This window comes from Zootoca vivipara, chromosome 4, assembly GCF_965207765.1.
Source record: "Zootoca vivipara chromosome 4, rZooViv2.hap1.1, whole genome shotgun sequence".
Lineage (NCBI taxonomy): Eukaryota > Metazoa > Chordata > Lepidosauria > Squamata > Lacertidae > Zootoca > Zootoca vivipara.
In genome coordinates, this window is record NC_142587.1 from 50,844,645 (window position 1) to 50,862,960 (window position 18,316).

The 18,316-nt window shown below is 40.4% G+C and overlaps 1 protein-coding gene across 2 annotated transcripts in view; it reads right to left on the reverse strand.

The window, feature by feature from the left end:
- Positions 1–18,316, reverse strand: part of TTC3 (tetratricopeptide repeat domain 3) — a 56,809-nt gene that overhangs the window by 35,661 nt on the left and 2,832 nt on the right. For both annotated transcript variants that reach the window (XM_035116758.3, XM_035116757.3), the window contains exons 2-14: positions 15,301–15,392; positions 13,413–13,458; positions 13,061–13,196; positions 12,395–12,482; positions 11,418–11,471; positions 10,311–10,434; positions 8,429–8,514; positions 7,740–7,834; positions 6,756–6,818; positions 5,075–5,129; positions 3,902–4,055; positions 3,755–3,803; positions 2,054–2,156 (exon numbers count right to left, since the gene is read on the reverse strand). In XM_035116758.3, coding sequence (XP_034972649.3) covers positions 2,054–2,156; positions 3,755–3,803; positions 3,902–4,055; positions 5,075–5,129; positions 6,756–6,818; positions 7,740–7,834; positions 8,429–8,514; positions 10,311–10,434; positions 11,418–11,471; positions 12,395–12,482; positions 13,061–13,196; positions 13,413–13,458; positions 15,301–15,381 — 1,134 coding nt within the window. In that variant the 5' untranslated portion in view covers positions 15,382–15,392. The remainder of the gene's footprint in view (positions 1–2,053; positions 2,157–3,754; positions 3,804–3,901; positions 4,056–5,074; positions 5,130–6,755; positions 6,819–7,739; positions 7,835–8,428; positions 8,515–10,310; positions 10,435–11,417; positions 11,472–12,394; positions 12,483–13,060; positions 13,197–13,412; positions 13,459–15,300; positions 15,393–18,316) is intronic.

Consider the following 18,316-nt stretch of genomic DNA (forward strand, 5'->3'; position numbering starts at 1 on the left):
TACAGCCTTCTCTTTAGTTTCATTTCTCTAATCGGCTAAATGACTCACTTTCTCCTCCCAGGTCCACCCTTAACTTCTTTTGTATGCATTGTCACGGGTTCAGCTAACTGTGCTGAGCCACAGTTTCTCATCTAGAACAGTCGTCATCACTCTACTACTTATTTGCACAATGGCAGGTAAAGAGGATGAACAGGTTAAACACTCTCAAAGTAACGTGAAGGGCCTGCAACCCTATCCTCTTGATGTCAAGGGACTAAGCAAATTCACGAGTCCCATCCAAAGAATTACAGCTAGGTAATATGGTATCAACTAGATAAGATGCACTGGTAGACATGGGTTTATGAATCACCCAAACCAAGAGTCAGGGGTCAGCAAGCATTTTCAGCAGGGGGCTGGTCCACTGTCCCTCAGACCTTTGGGGGGGGGGGGTGGACTATATTTTGAAGAGGAAATAATGTACCGATTCCTATGCCCCACAAATAACCCAAATAATGTACCGATTCCTATGCCCCACAAATAACCCAAAGACACACTCTACTCATGTGAAAACACGCTGATTCCCGGACCGTCCGCAGGCCGGATTTAGAAGGCGATTGAGCCTGATCTGGCCCCCGGGCCTTAGTTTGCCTACCCATGCCCTATGTGAACCTTCTCCAAACATGCTCAGCTAGAGCGAATTCTGTTGGACTTTCAGCACCAGATGAAGACATTTTTTTCAGATGTTTTTACTACTGCCTTGCTGTTCTTATTGCTGCTTTTACTGGTACCTTGTTGCTTTTATTTTTGTCTTACTGCTATTTTCACTGGGGACAGGAATTAAGCCTGTTTTAAATTTGTTTTATTATACATGAGCCACCTTGGAAGCCGCTGAAAGATAGCCAAAAAACTTAAATAATAAGAAAAGGTTACTTAACAGAAACAAAAAGGAACGCAAGGCAGATAAGGAAAAAGATACAAAAATAGCAGGTTCTTGTTATTCTTGTTTTTCTTGTTATTCCCTACTCACCCTTGACCATAAGGTCCCAAGGCAGGGTACAATAACATTAAAAATGCAACATTAAACAGTTTATGACTTTGCTAAGCCAATACAAAATTATTAAGAACAACAAGAAATTGTAACTAGAAATGTGGGTAGAAAATTACTCTTGAAGAGCAAGACACAAAACTCCCCTTCAAACAATGACTACCTTTAATTGTAGGAGGAAAACATAGTTTGGCATTAAGAGTAAGCAGGTATTAAAGGTAAGCCTGAAGCTTACCTAAGCCTTCCTCCCCTTCTCCTGCAAGCGAAGGGAAGGATTTCTGTTACTGGCTAGCAGGAAACATTATTTACTGCATTTAGACAAAATTGCAAACTCTCTCATATCCAACAGCACCTCAAATAAATAACAAAAATGGAATCTGTATTATATTTGCTATTGTGACCTTCTTACTGGGGCTAGAATCCAGGAGATATCGCCCTATGTATTGCTTCACAATCAACCAATATGGATGAGCCTGTGTATGCTCTCCAGACATTTGAGCTTTGAAATGTTTCAAATTCCCAGGTTAAGAATATATATGGCTACTAACTAAGCAGCACAGATACTTGCTTTCTATCTCATAGAGAAACACTATTTTCGCTCAGTAGCTGGTTAATCACTCTTGCTTCTGAAAAATTCCTAGTTATAGCGGATCCTATGCATATTTATTTGGAAGCAAGACTGGCGTTGTTCAATGGAACTATTTTTATGATTTAAAAAGTGCTATGTTTAAAAGGTTTGTTGCTTTTTTTCAGTAACATTCACGGGTCTTCTTATAACAGGCCAAGTAGCTAGTTGCTTGCCAAGTTCAAATAACTTTAAAGTGAGAGAAATTAATACAAAGCCAGGCTATATCACTGCCAACAAAAAGTTAAAGTGACAGCAGGTCAGGCTTGGCAAGGTAAGGAGCAGGAACCTAAGAACTCTGGAAAATATATTCATGCTTAAGGAAATTTCTGACAGCACTGTCTTCCAGACAGCAGCTCTCAGTAGCATTTGCATTTAAAAACAAGGAAACAAAAACAACTTACCTTTGTATGCTTCTGTTTACCAAGATTGCTGTCGGGCTGCGTTTTCTTTTCATTGTCAGACTTCTTTGATTCCTGGGCACTGACTGAAGGAGATTCTGAAGAACTAAGCCAATAATTCAAAATAAATCACACATTGCTTGTGGGGGAGGGCCCCCCCCCCGGAATATTATGGATTGTTTTAGGATCTGGAAACGTTCTTTTGCCATCGTTCTTTGGTAATAAAATAAAGCAACACCCTAGCATAAGATCTGAAGAGTTGTTTCCTGCAACATTTACATTAATAACTACTGTATCTACAAATGCAACCTTTTTCATTCAGGATCCACTTCCCTTCTTTACAGCAACAAGAGAGCAACTGGGCTCTTAAGAGAGGCACACAGGGCTGTTTTCCTTTTCTAGGCAGTGAAGGACAGTTCTGAAGGCAGCTTTCAGAACAACTGACACTGCCCCAACATTGGAAGCAAAGAATGTAAAAAAAGATAAAGGACCCCTGTACGGTTAGGTCCATTCAAAGGAGACTATGGGGTTGCAGCGCTCAACTCATTTTCAGGCCGAGGGGGGTGGCGTTTGTCCACAAACCGCTCTCTGGCTCATGTGGCCAGCATAACTAAACCACTTCTGGCACAACGGAACACCGTGACAAGTGCCAGAGCACACAGAAACGCTGTTTACCTTTCTGGCACAGTGGTACCTCTTTATCTACTTGCACTGGTGTGCTTTTGAACTGCTAGGTTGGCAGCAGTTGGGACAGAGCAATGGAAGCTCACTCCACCATAGGGATTCGAACTGCCAACCTTCCGATCAGCAAGCCCAAGAGGCTGAGTGGTTTAGACCACAGCGCCACCTGTGTCCCTAAGCAGAGAAGCCACCAGGGCAACAAACATGTGGGTGAATGGTCACTTTTAACAAGGTAATTATCACCGTCTGTACTTTTCTGCATTCCATTGCCTTTCTGACCTGTTTACAATTCCTCCCTGTCCTTGCCATGCATATATGCACCCACAACTCAGGATAACACTTCAACACATCTGAGCAAATGGACAGTGCTCCACAAAAGCTTACGCCAGAATAATTTTGTTAGTCTTCAAGGTTCCACAAGACCCTTTATATTGTTCTTTATTATATTTCAATGTATTTTTACCTTATTTTTGAAAACCACTCTGGAAGTGCTGGAGGATATTTTAAATAAAGAAATTGGAGGACATTTTAAATAAAGAAATAAAACGGGGGGGGGGGAATCGATGGGTTATTTCCCCCTATGAGCACCCATGTTAATTAAGAACATGTTCTCAACATGACTTCATGTGGATCAACACTTTCAATTGCTTTAAAAATCTTTTTGCCCATGCAATCAATATGTGTGGAAAGCAGTAAAGAGATGCCCTTCTAAGGAATATTTATGTGCAGCCAACAGTTTTAAAGCTTGTTAGTGTTTGTTTAAATTGAACCACAAGGCAGTGTTGTTGTTGTTGTTTAATTCATCTAAAATTTAAAAGAGGGATAATCTTTGAGAGCCTGACACTTGCAGAAATTAAGTGCTAATGAAGCATTCTTACTAACAGGAAGTAGTGTTTCTATACCTCATGAATTTGTCCAAATCTGTAGTGGTACCAAATCTGTGCTGATAGAATATTAACTTAGCCCGCTGTTACTTGACTTTTATTTACTTTGACATATAAAGTAAAATAGAATTAAACATACTTTTTCTGAACTACTGCCTTCTTTATTCTGTGTTTATTTTGTTTCACACCTAAACAAATGATAAAAAAACAGTTGATTCACTAAATAGAAGTTATCATACAAAGTATTTTACTGTAATTGAAGACAATCTTAAAGAGGAAAGGTTACTATCAATTTGCTTTTTAAATTTCTCATGTTGCTGTAGAAGATCCTTAATTCCTTCAGGATTATTTCTGCACAGCTCTTGACCTTTCTCATTGGCTTCTAGTGCTTTTTTGTGCTCCCCCAAGAGATAGAGTGAATCACAGAATCGATAGTGTCCCTACAACAAAAGAAAAAAAGAACACAAAATTTACCACCCTGCTAAAGAGAGCAGGTTTTGCGAAATAAAAACATTTTCACTCCTATTTTCATCATATGATTCTAAAAGCCCGGCCCTATTTACATTTGCTCAAAAGTAAACGCCATTATGTTTAGTGCAGTTAAGACCCCGGTAAATGTGTTCACAGGACTGTTGCCTATGCAGAGTATTCTATCGTTTTTCCAGGTGGCATGAAGACCATTCAAACAAATAAGGATTTGGGTGTGCAGTAATGTAATGTTGACAGTTCAGCAGGCAGGCCCTTCCAGTACAACTACTACTTATCCTTCAGTATAATTGTTACATTCAGACAGCTGCGTACTGTAATTCATAACCCTGTAGAGTAAGACCCCCATATATAAACACTCTACATGATATTTTCTTCACCCTTCCCTTTTGATAAACTGTACACAGTCGTACCTTGGAAATCAAACGGAATCCGTTCCGGAAGTCCATTAGACTTCCAAAACGTTTGGAAACCAAACCGGAACACTAACTTTCAAGTTTGCGGAGTTCGGGAGCCAAAATGTCCGAATACCAAGGCGTTCAGGATCCAAGGTATGGTTGTATTTGCAATGGGTAGGTTCCAATGGTGTTCTTCCATGAATAGGAAAGGAGGGATCTGCATCTAGTAGAAACTTAAGTGTACGACTGTACTTGTTAAAATTGGGTAAATGAGCCCAAAGAGACCATGCCCTGAAAATAACTGGTAGGGGTCCTTTCAATTAAGAAGCTGTCAATGACATAATTCCTACCTACTCACAAACATATTACATTTAGAGATCTTTTCTATATTAACCAGTTTAGAAATGCTTTTAAATAAATAAAACTACTGCATGCAGGGTATCTATCCCCCAGTGATTTATAACAAGTCAAATTAACTCAAAAAGGGAAGCTTCCTGTTTACATAATGGTTAATGTTCAATGTTTTCTGACTTGAGTTCCAGCAAAGATAGATCTGTGAAAGAAATGCAGCTAACCTTTGGCCAGTTGGGCTTCAAAATTATGGCTCTCTTCCCATCACAGAGGGCTTTCCTGAAAACAAGAAGAAGTTAAAATACAAATGAATGAGAAAAATGTTCTCATTCAAATACAGTATGTTCTTAAGCTTTTCAAATTGCAAGACTAAATCCAAAAACCTAAGAAAGTTCTGTCTTAAAAGGAGAAGAAATTTCACTCACTATGAATTCCCATTCTGGAAAGCAGACAGAGGATTCTTCAACTCAGACATACTATCTTCTCCTGGGGGAAGCCAGGTTCAAATTCTGACTTCACACAGACCCAGCCTTGCAGAACCAAAGCCCTTCACGTTTACCTCCCTGAATGCTACTGACTACTGGGCAAGACAGTCAATAGTCTTTCCTTCTATTTGAATGCTTGTTCCTGCCAGGTTTTCCTTCCGAGTACTCTCAGAGAATACAAAGAAAGATATTGATCCAAACCCACATTGCAACAGTTCAATGCTAACAGGCTTCGTCAACAGAAAAGGATATCTCTGAAAGGTCCAATATACCACCCAGCATTCCTACAAGTCTAGTCTGAACCAAAACACTAAGCTGGGCAGACTGTCCACTCTGTAAAGTTGGAATCTATGCTAATTTACAAAAAAAAAAATCTTACTCCTCGTTCTGCACGGACACTGAGGTCCAGCCCCAAGGGCCTTCTGGCGGTTCCCTCGCTGCGAAAAGCCAAGTTACAGGGAACCAGGCAGAGGGCCTTCTCGGTAATGGCACCCGCCCTGTGGAACGCCCTCCCACCAGATGTCAAAGGAAAAAACTACCAGACTTTTAGAAGACATCTGAAGGCAGCCCTGCTTAGGGAAGCTTTTAATGTTTAACAGACCATTGTATTTTAATATTTTGTTGGAAGCTGCCCAGAGTGGCTGGGGAAACCCAGCCAGATGGGCAGGGTAAAAATAATAAATTATTATTAAATTATTGTAAGGAGGAGAATTAGCTGGAAACATTTCCAATTCAATGCCCTCCTCCTGAATTCCTTCCTTCCAAACTAAAAAATTAATTGGTTTTTCGCTCTTGCTCACGCCATTGAGCAAGTGGGTGTAGAATAAGATGAAAAACTATGACAAACTGAAATAAATCCTCTCTAATGTAAAATACTAAATTTTTCAGCTGAAAATTTAACTTTATAAATGTGCAGATTAAATGTGTCATAGCTGTTTGTGTCTTAAAGCAACATAGCTTAAAAAAAATGGAGCATTAGATTTATATTCAGCTTAGAGAAATATACTTTGACAGTGTTTGAACACTCAACTGCAAGCCCTCTCAAGCTTTCACACTGCTCCATTCCCAGTCCCTTCTGGCCAAGGGGTTTGAATTCATAGAATCCCACTTGCCTTTTAAGCACACACTTGTCATTTCATCCAAGCCAAGAACTGTGATTAACTGTGGTTAGTTTAATAAGCCAGCTTCATAAACCATGATTTGAAGTAGACTTGTTTTAAACTAATCACAGTTATCATTACCCAGAGCAGAATAAGAACAAGAACTTCCAAACTTCTCTTTCCAATCACACATTGTGCAGAGGAAGAGGGGAACATGTGAGCCCAGGAGAGAAGGCTAGAGTCACTTATGTAACACTAAACCATAGTTTAGGGTTCCGTTCAAATGTAGTCATTGAATCCCATGGGAAAAAAATACTTACTTATATTGTCCAGTTCGGATAAAACAGAGGGCCCGGTTGCCATAAAGAATGTGATTTTCAGGCCTTTAAAAAAGGTTAGATTGCATTCAGTTTATTTTCTCTGAACCAAAATAGTCTCCTGAAAGTTGAGCCATGCATGTATTTATATGTAAATATACAAGTTGACTTTTCTGCCTTAGTTTGAAATATGACAGGTGGTTTTTTTTTTATTCTGCCATCCTGTATCTCTACTGAAAAGCTATAAACTACAAAGTTTTTTCAAACAGTGCTACTCAGCTGACAAGGCTTCCAGCAGCAGAGCATTTTTTTATTTTTTCCCCTCCCCCTTGCAGCCCTCTCACACTCTCCAAATTGCTCCAGAAAGTTGGGAAGCCCACCAGAGCAGATTTAAGTGGTGCACCGTGAGCTAGTGGAGCGAAGGAAGTGGTTGAAAATTGCTTCTTTCCACTAGGAAGCCTTACCATCAGCTGAGGGACACTGTTGGACAAAACCCATGGTGTATTAGGATCGGCTACCGAAAGAAAAAACAATGGGAGGCGCATGGTTTCTTTTGTCTCAAAAGACCAAATCTTAATCCAGATTGAGGCGGTAAATCACGTGGTTTGTTAAACAGTCACTACTCCCTACTGGACCTTTAAAATCCTACTTAAGGGATCCTGCTCTCAGTTCAACATGATCCACATGCCAATTGTTTCGTGACAAGAGCCAGGGACAAAATAAACCCCCCTGAAAGCAAATAGACAATTCCAGGTACTAATGCAATTCCAGGCACTAATGCAAAAAAAAAAACAACCAAAAAAACCCACTACAATCCCCATAATGCACTCCATACACCCTACTCTGTATATGTGCAGCTGTCTTTGGGAACTACTGTACTCTTCTCTTCATATAGAAAATATCTTTCATCTTCTGTCCAAAAAGGTTCTTATCTCAAATGCATGCACATTTCTACGCCTTTGTTCATTAATATAATTTATCCCTTACCATAATTCTATAGCTTTTGTATAGGAAGCGGCAGCGATATCAAATTGCTCTTTAGCAAATGCTTCATTGCCCCAATTTTTCATGATATCACTTTTCTGTAAGAAAACAGGAGAAATTCAAATTAACATCAATTATATAAATACTACTAGAGGGTGGTTTCTCTGACCAAATGAAAGGAATGCACTTTGTTCTGGATGTAGTTACACTCTCTTTGAAGGACCAGGTGTGCAGCTCCTGGGTACTCTTGGATCAAACATTGTCACAAGTGACATCAGTGGGATGGAAGGCCCAGCGGAGGCCCTAACTAGAAGAGGATACCCTGACTTTGATTGTCTATGCTTTGGTAGCCCTCCAGGCTAGACTATTTAATTCATTTAGCTATTAAATTTATATTTTGCTCTCACTATCAAAGGGTCCCAATCCGGCTGACTACTGCAATGTGTTGCATGTGGGACTGCCTTTGACGGCATTTAGGAAGCTACAGCTAATGTAGAATTGTTCTGCGACATAGGACATCAGTTTGGGCCCGATTGCCCTGGCTGCCAGTTTGGTTCCATTCAAAGTTCTGGCAATGACCTTTACAGCCTTATATGGCTCAAGAATGAATTTGCCCAGATGGAAGCATGGAAATGATGGCATTTACAAGTACGCTCTTGTTTTTTTAACATAACGTTTTGTTTAAATCTTACCTTCATACAACTGTCACAGTTTTGAGACTCAAATGCTTCTATTAAGTTGTAGTCCTCCAATATAATTTTGCTTATAAGATGCTTGTCTACAAAGCGAAACACAGTACAATGTTTACTGCTACCAACTATAGTATCGACATGTACTTAAGAGTTACTTTTCCCTGCCCAAAATTATTCATTTGAGAACTATATCAATATCAGACATATGTACACTACTGTAATGCAAGTGAATAGTTCAATCTTCCATTTTTATTTTCCAAATCAAAAAAGATTTCAAAGTTGCAGAAAGAAATTATTATTATTTTTTACCAACAAAATCAATTTCTCCCAAATCATGTCACCTGTCTATGGGCTGATGCCCCTTGAGGGAGGGAGGGGTTCAATTCTGTGTCGAATCCTTGTTCCCAGCAGGGAACCTTGTTCCTAACAGGTGCTCAAAGTCAAAGCTAGCAAGTTTGACACCCGCCTCTTGACAGTTGATGAGCAGGGGTTAAATCCAGCTCAATTTGGCAGTGCACGCCTGTTCAATGTTGGAAACAGGCACACACAGTCAAAGAAAACAAACAAAAGAAAACATCAGCTGGGTGAGGGAGAAGTCCGTCCTACAGATCTGCAAAAAGCAAGAGTCGTCCCTGTCCCGCCCCCCCCCACCGTCACTGAAAGAAACCTGCTTTTCTGAAGACATTGCTCATGATGGGGATTTCTCACATGTGAAGCAATGCCTGTAAATTGTAGGAAAGGGATGGAAGAAAGAAGCGCTTTGCCAGACCAATGCTCAGCACCAGAGATTCTGACATGTAGGCAGGACTACCTACTTCTCAACCATGTGATGTTATAATGATGTGTGACTGGCAGGTGCCCCCACCCACCTGTCAAATTTGGCCTGCAAGGTTGATCCTATAGAGCCAAAAAGCTTCCCCAACCATGATATTTCAAAGAACAGGTTCACTCAAGTGTGGTCTGGATCTAAAGAATCATGCAGCCCCTCTTGCTACCCAAGAAGCTACTCCAAGAAGCAACATGGCATGCAACTGGCAATTTATCTGGGGGGTGGGAGAAATCTATGTGTCCCCCATACATGAGAATTAATGTCTCACTGATGCATGGAGTACTTTGGATCCAGGATGATAAATTTACCAGTGAACAACCTTAAGGCACAAGGCAAGCACAAAGTTGTCGACTGGTATATATTGGGAGGTTGCTGTATTTTTGGTCTTCAACTGCAGAAATAACAAGTTAACTTGGTATCCCTCCTGATCGCTTGATCTTGAAGTAAAACTGGTAGTGATATGTTAACTTCAGAATGGTCTAAATGAAAAGAATGCGGGCTCAGTAGTAGGCAGGATATGAGTCATCATACCAGTGAAGAATAAGCTGTTTGCTCAAAAACAACAACAACCACCCACAAACTATATAGAAATCACTTTCAATTAGGACTACAGAAACAAAAAAACAACAGCTGCCTTTATAGAGCTAATATTATGGAACAAAGGTAACTGTGTTGATCCACAAGAAAAAACCTTTGGTCCATACGGGGGTTTTTTTGGGGGGGGGAGCAACCAAAAACACACAAAAACACAGCAAGCTTTTGAGTTCTCAGAGCTCTTCATGAGGAATGTTACATAAAAGTTTTATCCTGGAATTGAATCTACAGCCTTTAAAAACCCCAGTTATAATCATCTCACCGCTTCCTGCTTTGTGCAACATCTCACCTGTTGAAGAGTTCTGCAAAACTCAAAAGCTTGCCACCTTTTCTGTGACTTTTTGGTTGGTCTTAGTCAAAGCATTACCCAACTGTGAGCCACAGAGTTTAAGATTAAGCAGGCACAGGAACACAACATTTCCCCACGCGCCACTCAGTGTAACATTGTGTATAACTTACATTCAGCAAAGAAAACTTCTAGGAAAGGCCAACAATAATTTCCAAGCTTTTCTAATTTCTGTAAAATACCGATGTCATCAGCATATTTTATCCAGTCAAGAGCATCATAAATATTGAAGATTCTCTATTTCAGACAAAGGAGAAATATATAAGATACTATTATTTGAAATACTTTTAAAAAACGACAAGTTAAAAATACAAATATAGCCATCCAGGCATGAGGGTGCAGAATCAAGCCAGTGGCCTACAGTTATACTCTTGCCACCACAAAAAGAATTAATTTCTGCAGACACCAAGAACTCTGCTGTTTATGCTGGATTGTTATCCAGTACAGTGGAACCTCGGTTTATGAACACCTCGGTTTATGAATTTTCGGTTTATGAACGCCGTGGACCCATCTGGAACGGATTAATTCACTTTCCATTACTGTCAGTGGGAAAGTTCGCTTCAGTTTATGAACGCTTCACTTTATGAACAGACTTCCGGAACCAATTACACCCATGCTTCGGGTTAAGTACGCTTCAGGTTGAGTACTCCGCGGACCCGTCTGGAATGGATTAATCCACTTTCCATTACTTTCAATGGGAAAGTTCGCTTCAGTTTATGAACGCTTCAGTTTAAATACTCCGCGGCCCGTCTGCAACAGATTAATCCACTTTCCATTACTTTCAATGGGAAAGTTCGCTTCAGTTTATGAACGCCTCAGTTTATGAACAGACTTCCGTAACCAATTGTGTTCATAAACTGAGGTAGCACTGTACATCCATTAGGTCATTCTGATTGGGTTTTTACAAACAGCAGTTTTTAGTTCGCTCCCCATGATCTACATGTCACATTATCATTCTGACCCCATTGGATTTCGGATCATGAATTATCCACAAGAAGTTTGGAGCTCCTATAAATCTGCTAACTCTAAGGAGGTCTAGGAGGGTCAGCAGCTGGATGGGAGATCACCTGGGAACCACTGGTCCAATGCCTTCCATGATGGAAGAAAGGCAGGATATAAATGTTAGTAAACATTGTATTCATTCATAAAAAGTGGTGTGGAATTCTTACAAAGCAAAAAGCCTTCTAGTATTTGAACCCGGGAGTTGAAAACAAACTTACATTGTCTATTTCAGCTCCAATTTTCAATATGCCATTGATAAAACGTGGAACATCCTGGGGGTGGAGAGAAGAAAAAGAGCAAAGGCTTATCAACAACCCTAACCTGCACTCATTTAACACCATGTCAGTGATCTGAAGGGGTTTTCTAACTTCAGCTGAGACTCAAGAGTAAGGCTACCCAATCCTAGCTATACTTACCAGGAAGAAAGCCCCACTGAATCCAATGGGCCTTATTTCTGATTAGGCAGGGCTACGATTGCTCCCAGACTTTGGCCCTCCCTCCCTAGAAAAGCTAGACTGGCTGCCTCCTTGTTGTCCTTCTGCCAGAAAATGAAGGCTTTCGTATTCTAACAGGCTTTCGCGAACTGATTGCTTTTAATGAAAGGGATGGTGCCATGCTGATTTCATTATAACAGGCATCCCCAACCTTTGGCCCTCCAGATTTTTTGGCCTACAACTCCCATGATCCCTAGCCTACAGGACCAGTGATCAGGGATGATGGGAATTGTAGTCCAAAACATCTGGAGGTCCCAAAGGTTGGGAATGCCTGCATTATAACTACAGTTGTACCTTGGGTTACGTACGCCTCGGGTTGCGTACTTTTCGGATTACGTACTACACAAACCCGGAAGCGTTTACTTCCGGGGTCACCACGCATGCATGCGCAGAAGCGTTCTGCGCAGTTCGCGCATGTGCAGAAGCACGTTTTCGCGATTTTTTGGGTTACGTACTTTTCAGGTTACGTACCGCACCCCGGAACAAATTAGGTACATAACCCGAGGTACCACTGTACTGTACTTCTATGGTTTCAATATGTATATAGTTTAAATTCTATCAATGTTTAATTGGTTTTTAATTATCTTTTTTCTATGTTTTTAGTGGTTCTTATTCTTATCAGTAAGCTGCCTTGAGTCCCCATCAGGGGGAAAAGGCAGGGTATAAATAAATATAGAATAATAATCTTCTTAATGACTTACCGCAAACTTTTTGGCTATATCAGTAACATCTTCTAATGTCTCAATTTCATATAGTCTCTCCAGATTGAGCTCACCCACTTCACAATCACTTAAATATAAACAGATTCACATTAAATGACATTTTCTTCTACTATATGAGAAAGATCAAAATAAAGAAGGTACCTAGAACTATGTACACATATTAAAACAGATTTTGAGAAATAAACTGAATCCACAGGCACTCATAATTCATTTAAACATCAATAGTCAAACAAGCATGTCTATTCAGTAGTAAATCCAATTGAGTGTTTACTCTGAATAATTTACAAAGCAAAGATTGGCATACTGGTCCATAAGAAAAGATTCAAAAAAATCAGTTGGGTCATCCCTTTAACGGAACCAACCAAAATGTCACAGAATGGTGATAGAGATTAAAGTTCTCCAGTATTCTTAATAAGACAGGATGTTATAAAAAGTAGAGAGTAAGGTGAGGGACTAGGAAAAAATTGTGCTAGTTAATTTATTGTTATTTCCCCATGACTCATTAAAAAAAAAGAATGTTAGCATTCTATTTTTAGAACCTCTCTCTGTCTTGATGCTGCAAAACATACACAGGTTTTCCATATTTCAGCTTTCAAACAAGAGTGCAAAGTAAACATTTAATGAACAAGTAAAACATCTGCTTACCTGGAATCAAGACATTTCTTTGTGTGTTTACATCCAGGCGCAAATAAAAATGGCCAAAAGGTGTATATTTTGATCATGTCACAATATTTGTGCAGCTCAGAAACTGGTTTACTACACCATATTTTACAGATTTCACCTATGGAACAAAAAGAAAGGAAAAATAAAACTAAGCTCTAATAAGCCTTACAAATCTGAAGATCTGCACCAGTGCTTGACAGCTATATCAGATCTTATTCTATTTTTCTGCGGCACAGCAAAATGCAGGACTGGGCCATTAAAACATAGACTGGGCCATAGACAAACTAAAGAGGAAAAAGAATTTCTCACTAACTTCCATTGTTAGTTTATGTACCTGGTCTATATTTCACTGAAGAACAGCTTCCAAATTTTGCACGAACCTACAAAACAACATATATTGACAGTTAGAATCATAGAATTGGAAGAGACCACAAGAGCCATCCAGTCCAACCCCCTGCCAAGCAGGAAACACCATCAAAGCATTCCTGACAGATGGCTGTCAAGCCTCCACTTAAAGACCTCCAAAGAAGGAGACTCCACCACACTCCTTGGCAGCAAGTCCCACTGTCGAACAGCTCTTACTGTCAGGAAGTTCTTCCTAATGTTTAGGTGGAATCTTCTTTCTTGTAGCTTGAATTCATTGCTCCGTGTCTGCTTCTCTGGAGCAGCAGAAAACAACCTTTCACCCTCTTCTATATGACATCCTTTTATATATTTGAACATGGCTATCATATGACCCCTTAACCTTCTCTTCTCCAGGCTAAACATACTCAGCTCCCTAAGCCGTTCCTCATAAGGCATCGTTTCCAGGCCTTTGACCATTTTGGTTGCCCTCCTCTGGACATGTTCCAGCTTGTCAGTATCCTTCTTGAACTGTGGTGCCCAGAACTGGACACAGTACTCCAGGTGAGGTCTGACCAGAGCAGAATACAGTGGTACTATTACTTCCCTTGATCTATATGCTATACTCCTATTGATGCAGCCCAGAATTGCATTGGCGTTTTTAGCTGCTGCATCACACTGTTGACTCATGTCAAGTTTGTGGTCTACCAAGACTCCTAGATCCTTTTCACATGTACTACTCTCAAGCCAGGTGTCACCCATCCTGTATTTGTGCCTTTCGTTTTTTGTTTTGTTTTTTTGCCCAAGTGTAGCACTTTACATTTCTCCCTGTTAAAATTCATCTTGTTTGCTTTGGCCCAGTTGTCTAAACTGTTAAGGTCATTTTGAAGTGTGATCCTGTCCTCTGGGGTATTAGCCACCCCTCCCAATTTGGTGTCATCTGCAAACTTGCTCAGGATGCCCTCAAGCCCATCATCCAAGTCATTACAAATTAAAGCACTGAAGGCAAATAATGTGAACCAAAAGTTTTAAACGGCTCATGCGTAAGCAATAGTGAGTCATCTGATCCAGGAACAGCTTCTGAATGCAACTCAAAGGATTACCAACAAGTTATCAAGAACCAAACCTGATCTCTTTTGCAGAGCATACTCCTACCAAGGAGTTTCTCAATGCAGGCTGAGAAGATGTTTGCTCTGAAAAGCCTGCTGTGTGTTATACAGGCTAGCTGAGCGTTGTTTTCACTGCTGAAACAGGAGGACTTTGTTTGCTACAGAAGGACAGAAAAGAACTTCTAACCCAGCAGCATGACGATGACTTGCAATGGACTGACATGAAACAGTTTGTGGCAGAACAGTCCCACATAGCTGGTATATGAAATACCCTTTGAAATGTATAGTAGGGGACAGAATGAGAGAACTTCAGAAACTAGTTTGCTATGGTGAAATGTTGCACCTTAAAGCATTTAACAGAGAGTGATGTTACCTTGTGACTGGCCTGCAGAAGGGGCCTTCTACCCACAACACAAGCCTACAGCATATTTTTTTTAAAGATCTGTTTCCTAGTACCGATCCTCTCCTGTTTCTACAGTGACAGAACAAGACACCTGACAGAACATTACCAATAGCTCTTTGCTGCAATGTTAACCCACAACCATACATGTTAAAAATGAACAAATACGTTAATAAAAAAGTTGTCACTGCATGGCTTTCATCAGTGGTGCCAAACGTGTTTCCTTTTCTGATATACGAACAGAAGATGTGCACATATGGGAAATAAAAAAATTAAGCTGATTCTATGCCTCTCTCTCTCTCTCTCTCTCTCTCTCTCTCTCTCTCTCTCTCTCTCTCTGTACTACAGCAAGAAAATCAAGCACAGCTTACCAATTCACAACACGGTCTGACATAAGCCCCATATAAAGTGACGTGATTGAAAATATCTGGATCAAGTTCAGGATTTGCCATTTTGCATGATCCTGGAAAATAAGTAAATGAGGAAACAATGAAAAGGGGGGAAATAAATACATTAGCCTAAACACTTTGAAATATTGGTTATCCCTAAGGATTTTAATACAGGTTTAAAGTGCAAAGAACCACCTTTTCCGGCAAGAACAAAAAAGATCATAATGAAAGAGGGAAGAAAACATTCAAAACTATTTGATTCAGCTCTTGGGGACACAGATCTAAGTATTTTATTTATTTATTGCATTTATATCCCACAATTTTCCCCAAGAAGCTCCAGGTAGCGTCTCCACAACAACCCAGTGGGGTAGGCTTCTGATAAAGCACACCTCAAATCACCAGGCAAAACTACTGTATCAGACTTATATACCAGCTAGTAGTGCCAAACATGCCTCTAGTTCCACTAACATAATTATTAGTACCATATAGGCTTAATCCACTCTTTACAAATGTTCTATTCGTTCACTAGTACCAGAGATGGAAAGACTTGTTTGCACTGGATTCCCTTACTGCAGAGACGGAGAACTCGAGACACTCCAGGTGTTGCTAGACTTCAACTCCCATCAGCCCCAGGCAGTCTGGACATGGGATGATGGCAACTATAGTAGAACAACCTCTGGAAGGCCACATGTTGCCCCGCTTTGCTAGAAGTGATTTCATAAAACTTTACTTAAAGCAAAGTGACACTGTGTTTGCTAACTTGTTCATATGGGAGACATAACAGGCCTCAACAGCAAGTCCAAAGTTTGCAATCCAAAGAATAGTCAACTATAGCAGGATTGTATCAACTGCATTTAGACTGTAGCATCCTCGGGGAATTGACCTGACTTTTTCCTTATGTAGAGAAGATTGTACATTGATGGACCTATATACAATCATAACAGTATCAGGAAAACTTTATCAATGTTAACATTTGCCTTTGAAAAGGGTGTCATAACTTTACTACTCATAGCTTTTGTTTTTTAAAAGAGCATTGGCCCTGTGATTTTTGTTGCTGTGTGGAGCAAGCTAGCCAAGCTATTTTTTATTTTGATTTCACCTGTTAACCCTCTGTTATAGGAATTTTAAGGTCTTATATATATAAAAAATAAAAGTTCATAAATGTACAAGGCAAACACATACATAAGTATATAAATCACGTGTCTGAAATAGTACAGGAGAACAATCCTGAAGCCATTTTGACTCTCCCAAATTGACCTCAAATATTTCTCTGCAAGGAGGAAGGAAATGGGAAAAGCTTTCCAATTGCCTTTGGACTGTAGGGGCTTACACCTCCCTGTAAATACAGTCTGGCAAATATCTGTTAAGCTGAGCACACTATCAATATGGGTAACAGATTCAGAAACTAAGTATTTACCATCTCAAAGGAATGGCCAGGCTAAGCAGCAAAGGCAATCATTATCACGTATCCTGGCAGACAGGAGAGAAGCAACACACTCAAAATTCTGCTGGGGACCACCTCTTTCTGTGATGTATTTATGATGCTTGGGGGTGGGGTCCTTGAGCTACAGGGTAGGCAATTTAAAAAGTCTATATAAGAGCTTGCACACCAATGTTCTGGGTTCCTCTCCTCCCTCCATGTAGGGTGAGCGGGGAACCCTGTTGCAACAGTTTAATAAAGATCATGCTTACTAGCTGCTTTGCTTCTCAATATTCTCTGGTTGGCCTCTACTATTTTCTCCTACTGATAGAGAATCTACATAAGGACTCTATAGGGGCTCCTAGATATCCCATAGGGGAAAGGGAGCAGTTTTTTTTCCTTACAACACCTCCCAAAACTAATTAAAGTTTAGGTGTTATGTCTATGCTAGTAGTGTGCACACTTTCTCAAAGCAGATATGAACCTTTGGGAACCCAGGTAGCTGGACAGCCAATAACATCATCTACCAGCTCACCTTGCGCATCTACATTGGCCACAATCATTGGAAACATGCAGGTCAGCCCACTACAACATGTTCTGAAAAGGACTCTAAAGCTTCAATTGGTTCAAAACGCAACAACAAAGGTGCTACCTGGAGCCTGCCAGAGAGCACATAGCACCAATAATACATCAACCACATGGGCTCATCATTTGCCTCCAGGCACAGTTCAAAATCTGATACCAGTCTTTGATGCTGTAAACCCAGATCGTGGGAAAATGCTGGCTCTCTTAGGTCACTGAGGCCCTGCCAGATATTAGCAACTCCTGTTGCTAGAAATTGGACAGGAGCCCCCAACTCCTCTAGTGAACATCCTCCTCCACCTGAGTTCTTAATTTCCTTTTTAAATTGTTTTTATTAAAGATGTTCTTAATCTCAAAGAATGAAGGGGAGGTGGCTGTGTCACTTCAAGAGGCGGGCATGTTCAGAACAGCTCACCTGGAATCTTACAGGCAAATATGTGAGAACTCTGAGGGTTGCCTGGTTAGAGGAGTACAAAAGAGGTTTTGATTGTTTGTATGGAGGATTAGCTCAGAAGGTGAAGGAGGAGGGTGGGGAAGTGTGTCAGATCCCGGTCCTGTAGTCTGGCAATAAAGCATAGAGGCAATCTGTGCAAAAATCATGAAAGCAGTTCTCTCCCTGGACTTTGCCGCCCCATTGTTGCTATGCAAGTATTTTAGGCTGCAGAACACTCCAAAGTATGGTGCACAGTTTACATTACAAGTATGGAGTACAATAAGCCTTGGGACCTTGTAGCAAAGGGAGGGTAAGAAATCTAAACTGAAATAATAAAAATAGGTAAAACTGCTCTGCAAGCCTTTTAAAACACTAATATTTATTTAGGTTCCTGATAAGACTAACCATATATTTAAGGTGGAATTCCAAGTATCTGCCCACAGAGCCAAGGCCCACTGAAACTGTGACAGGTCAAGGCTTTACAGCTGGCTGCTAGATAACAAAGCTATGAATCTAATAAAGGGTAAATTCAGCCACAATTTATAGACTCCCCCGCTGCCAGG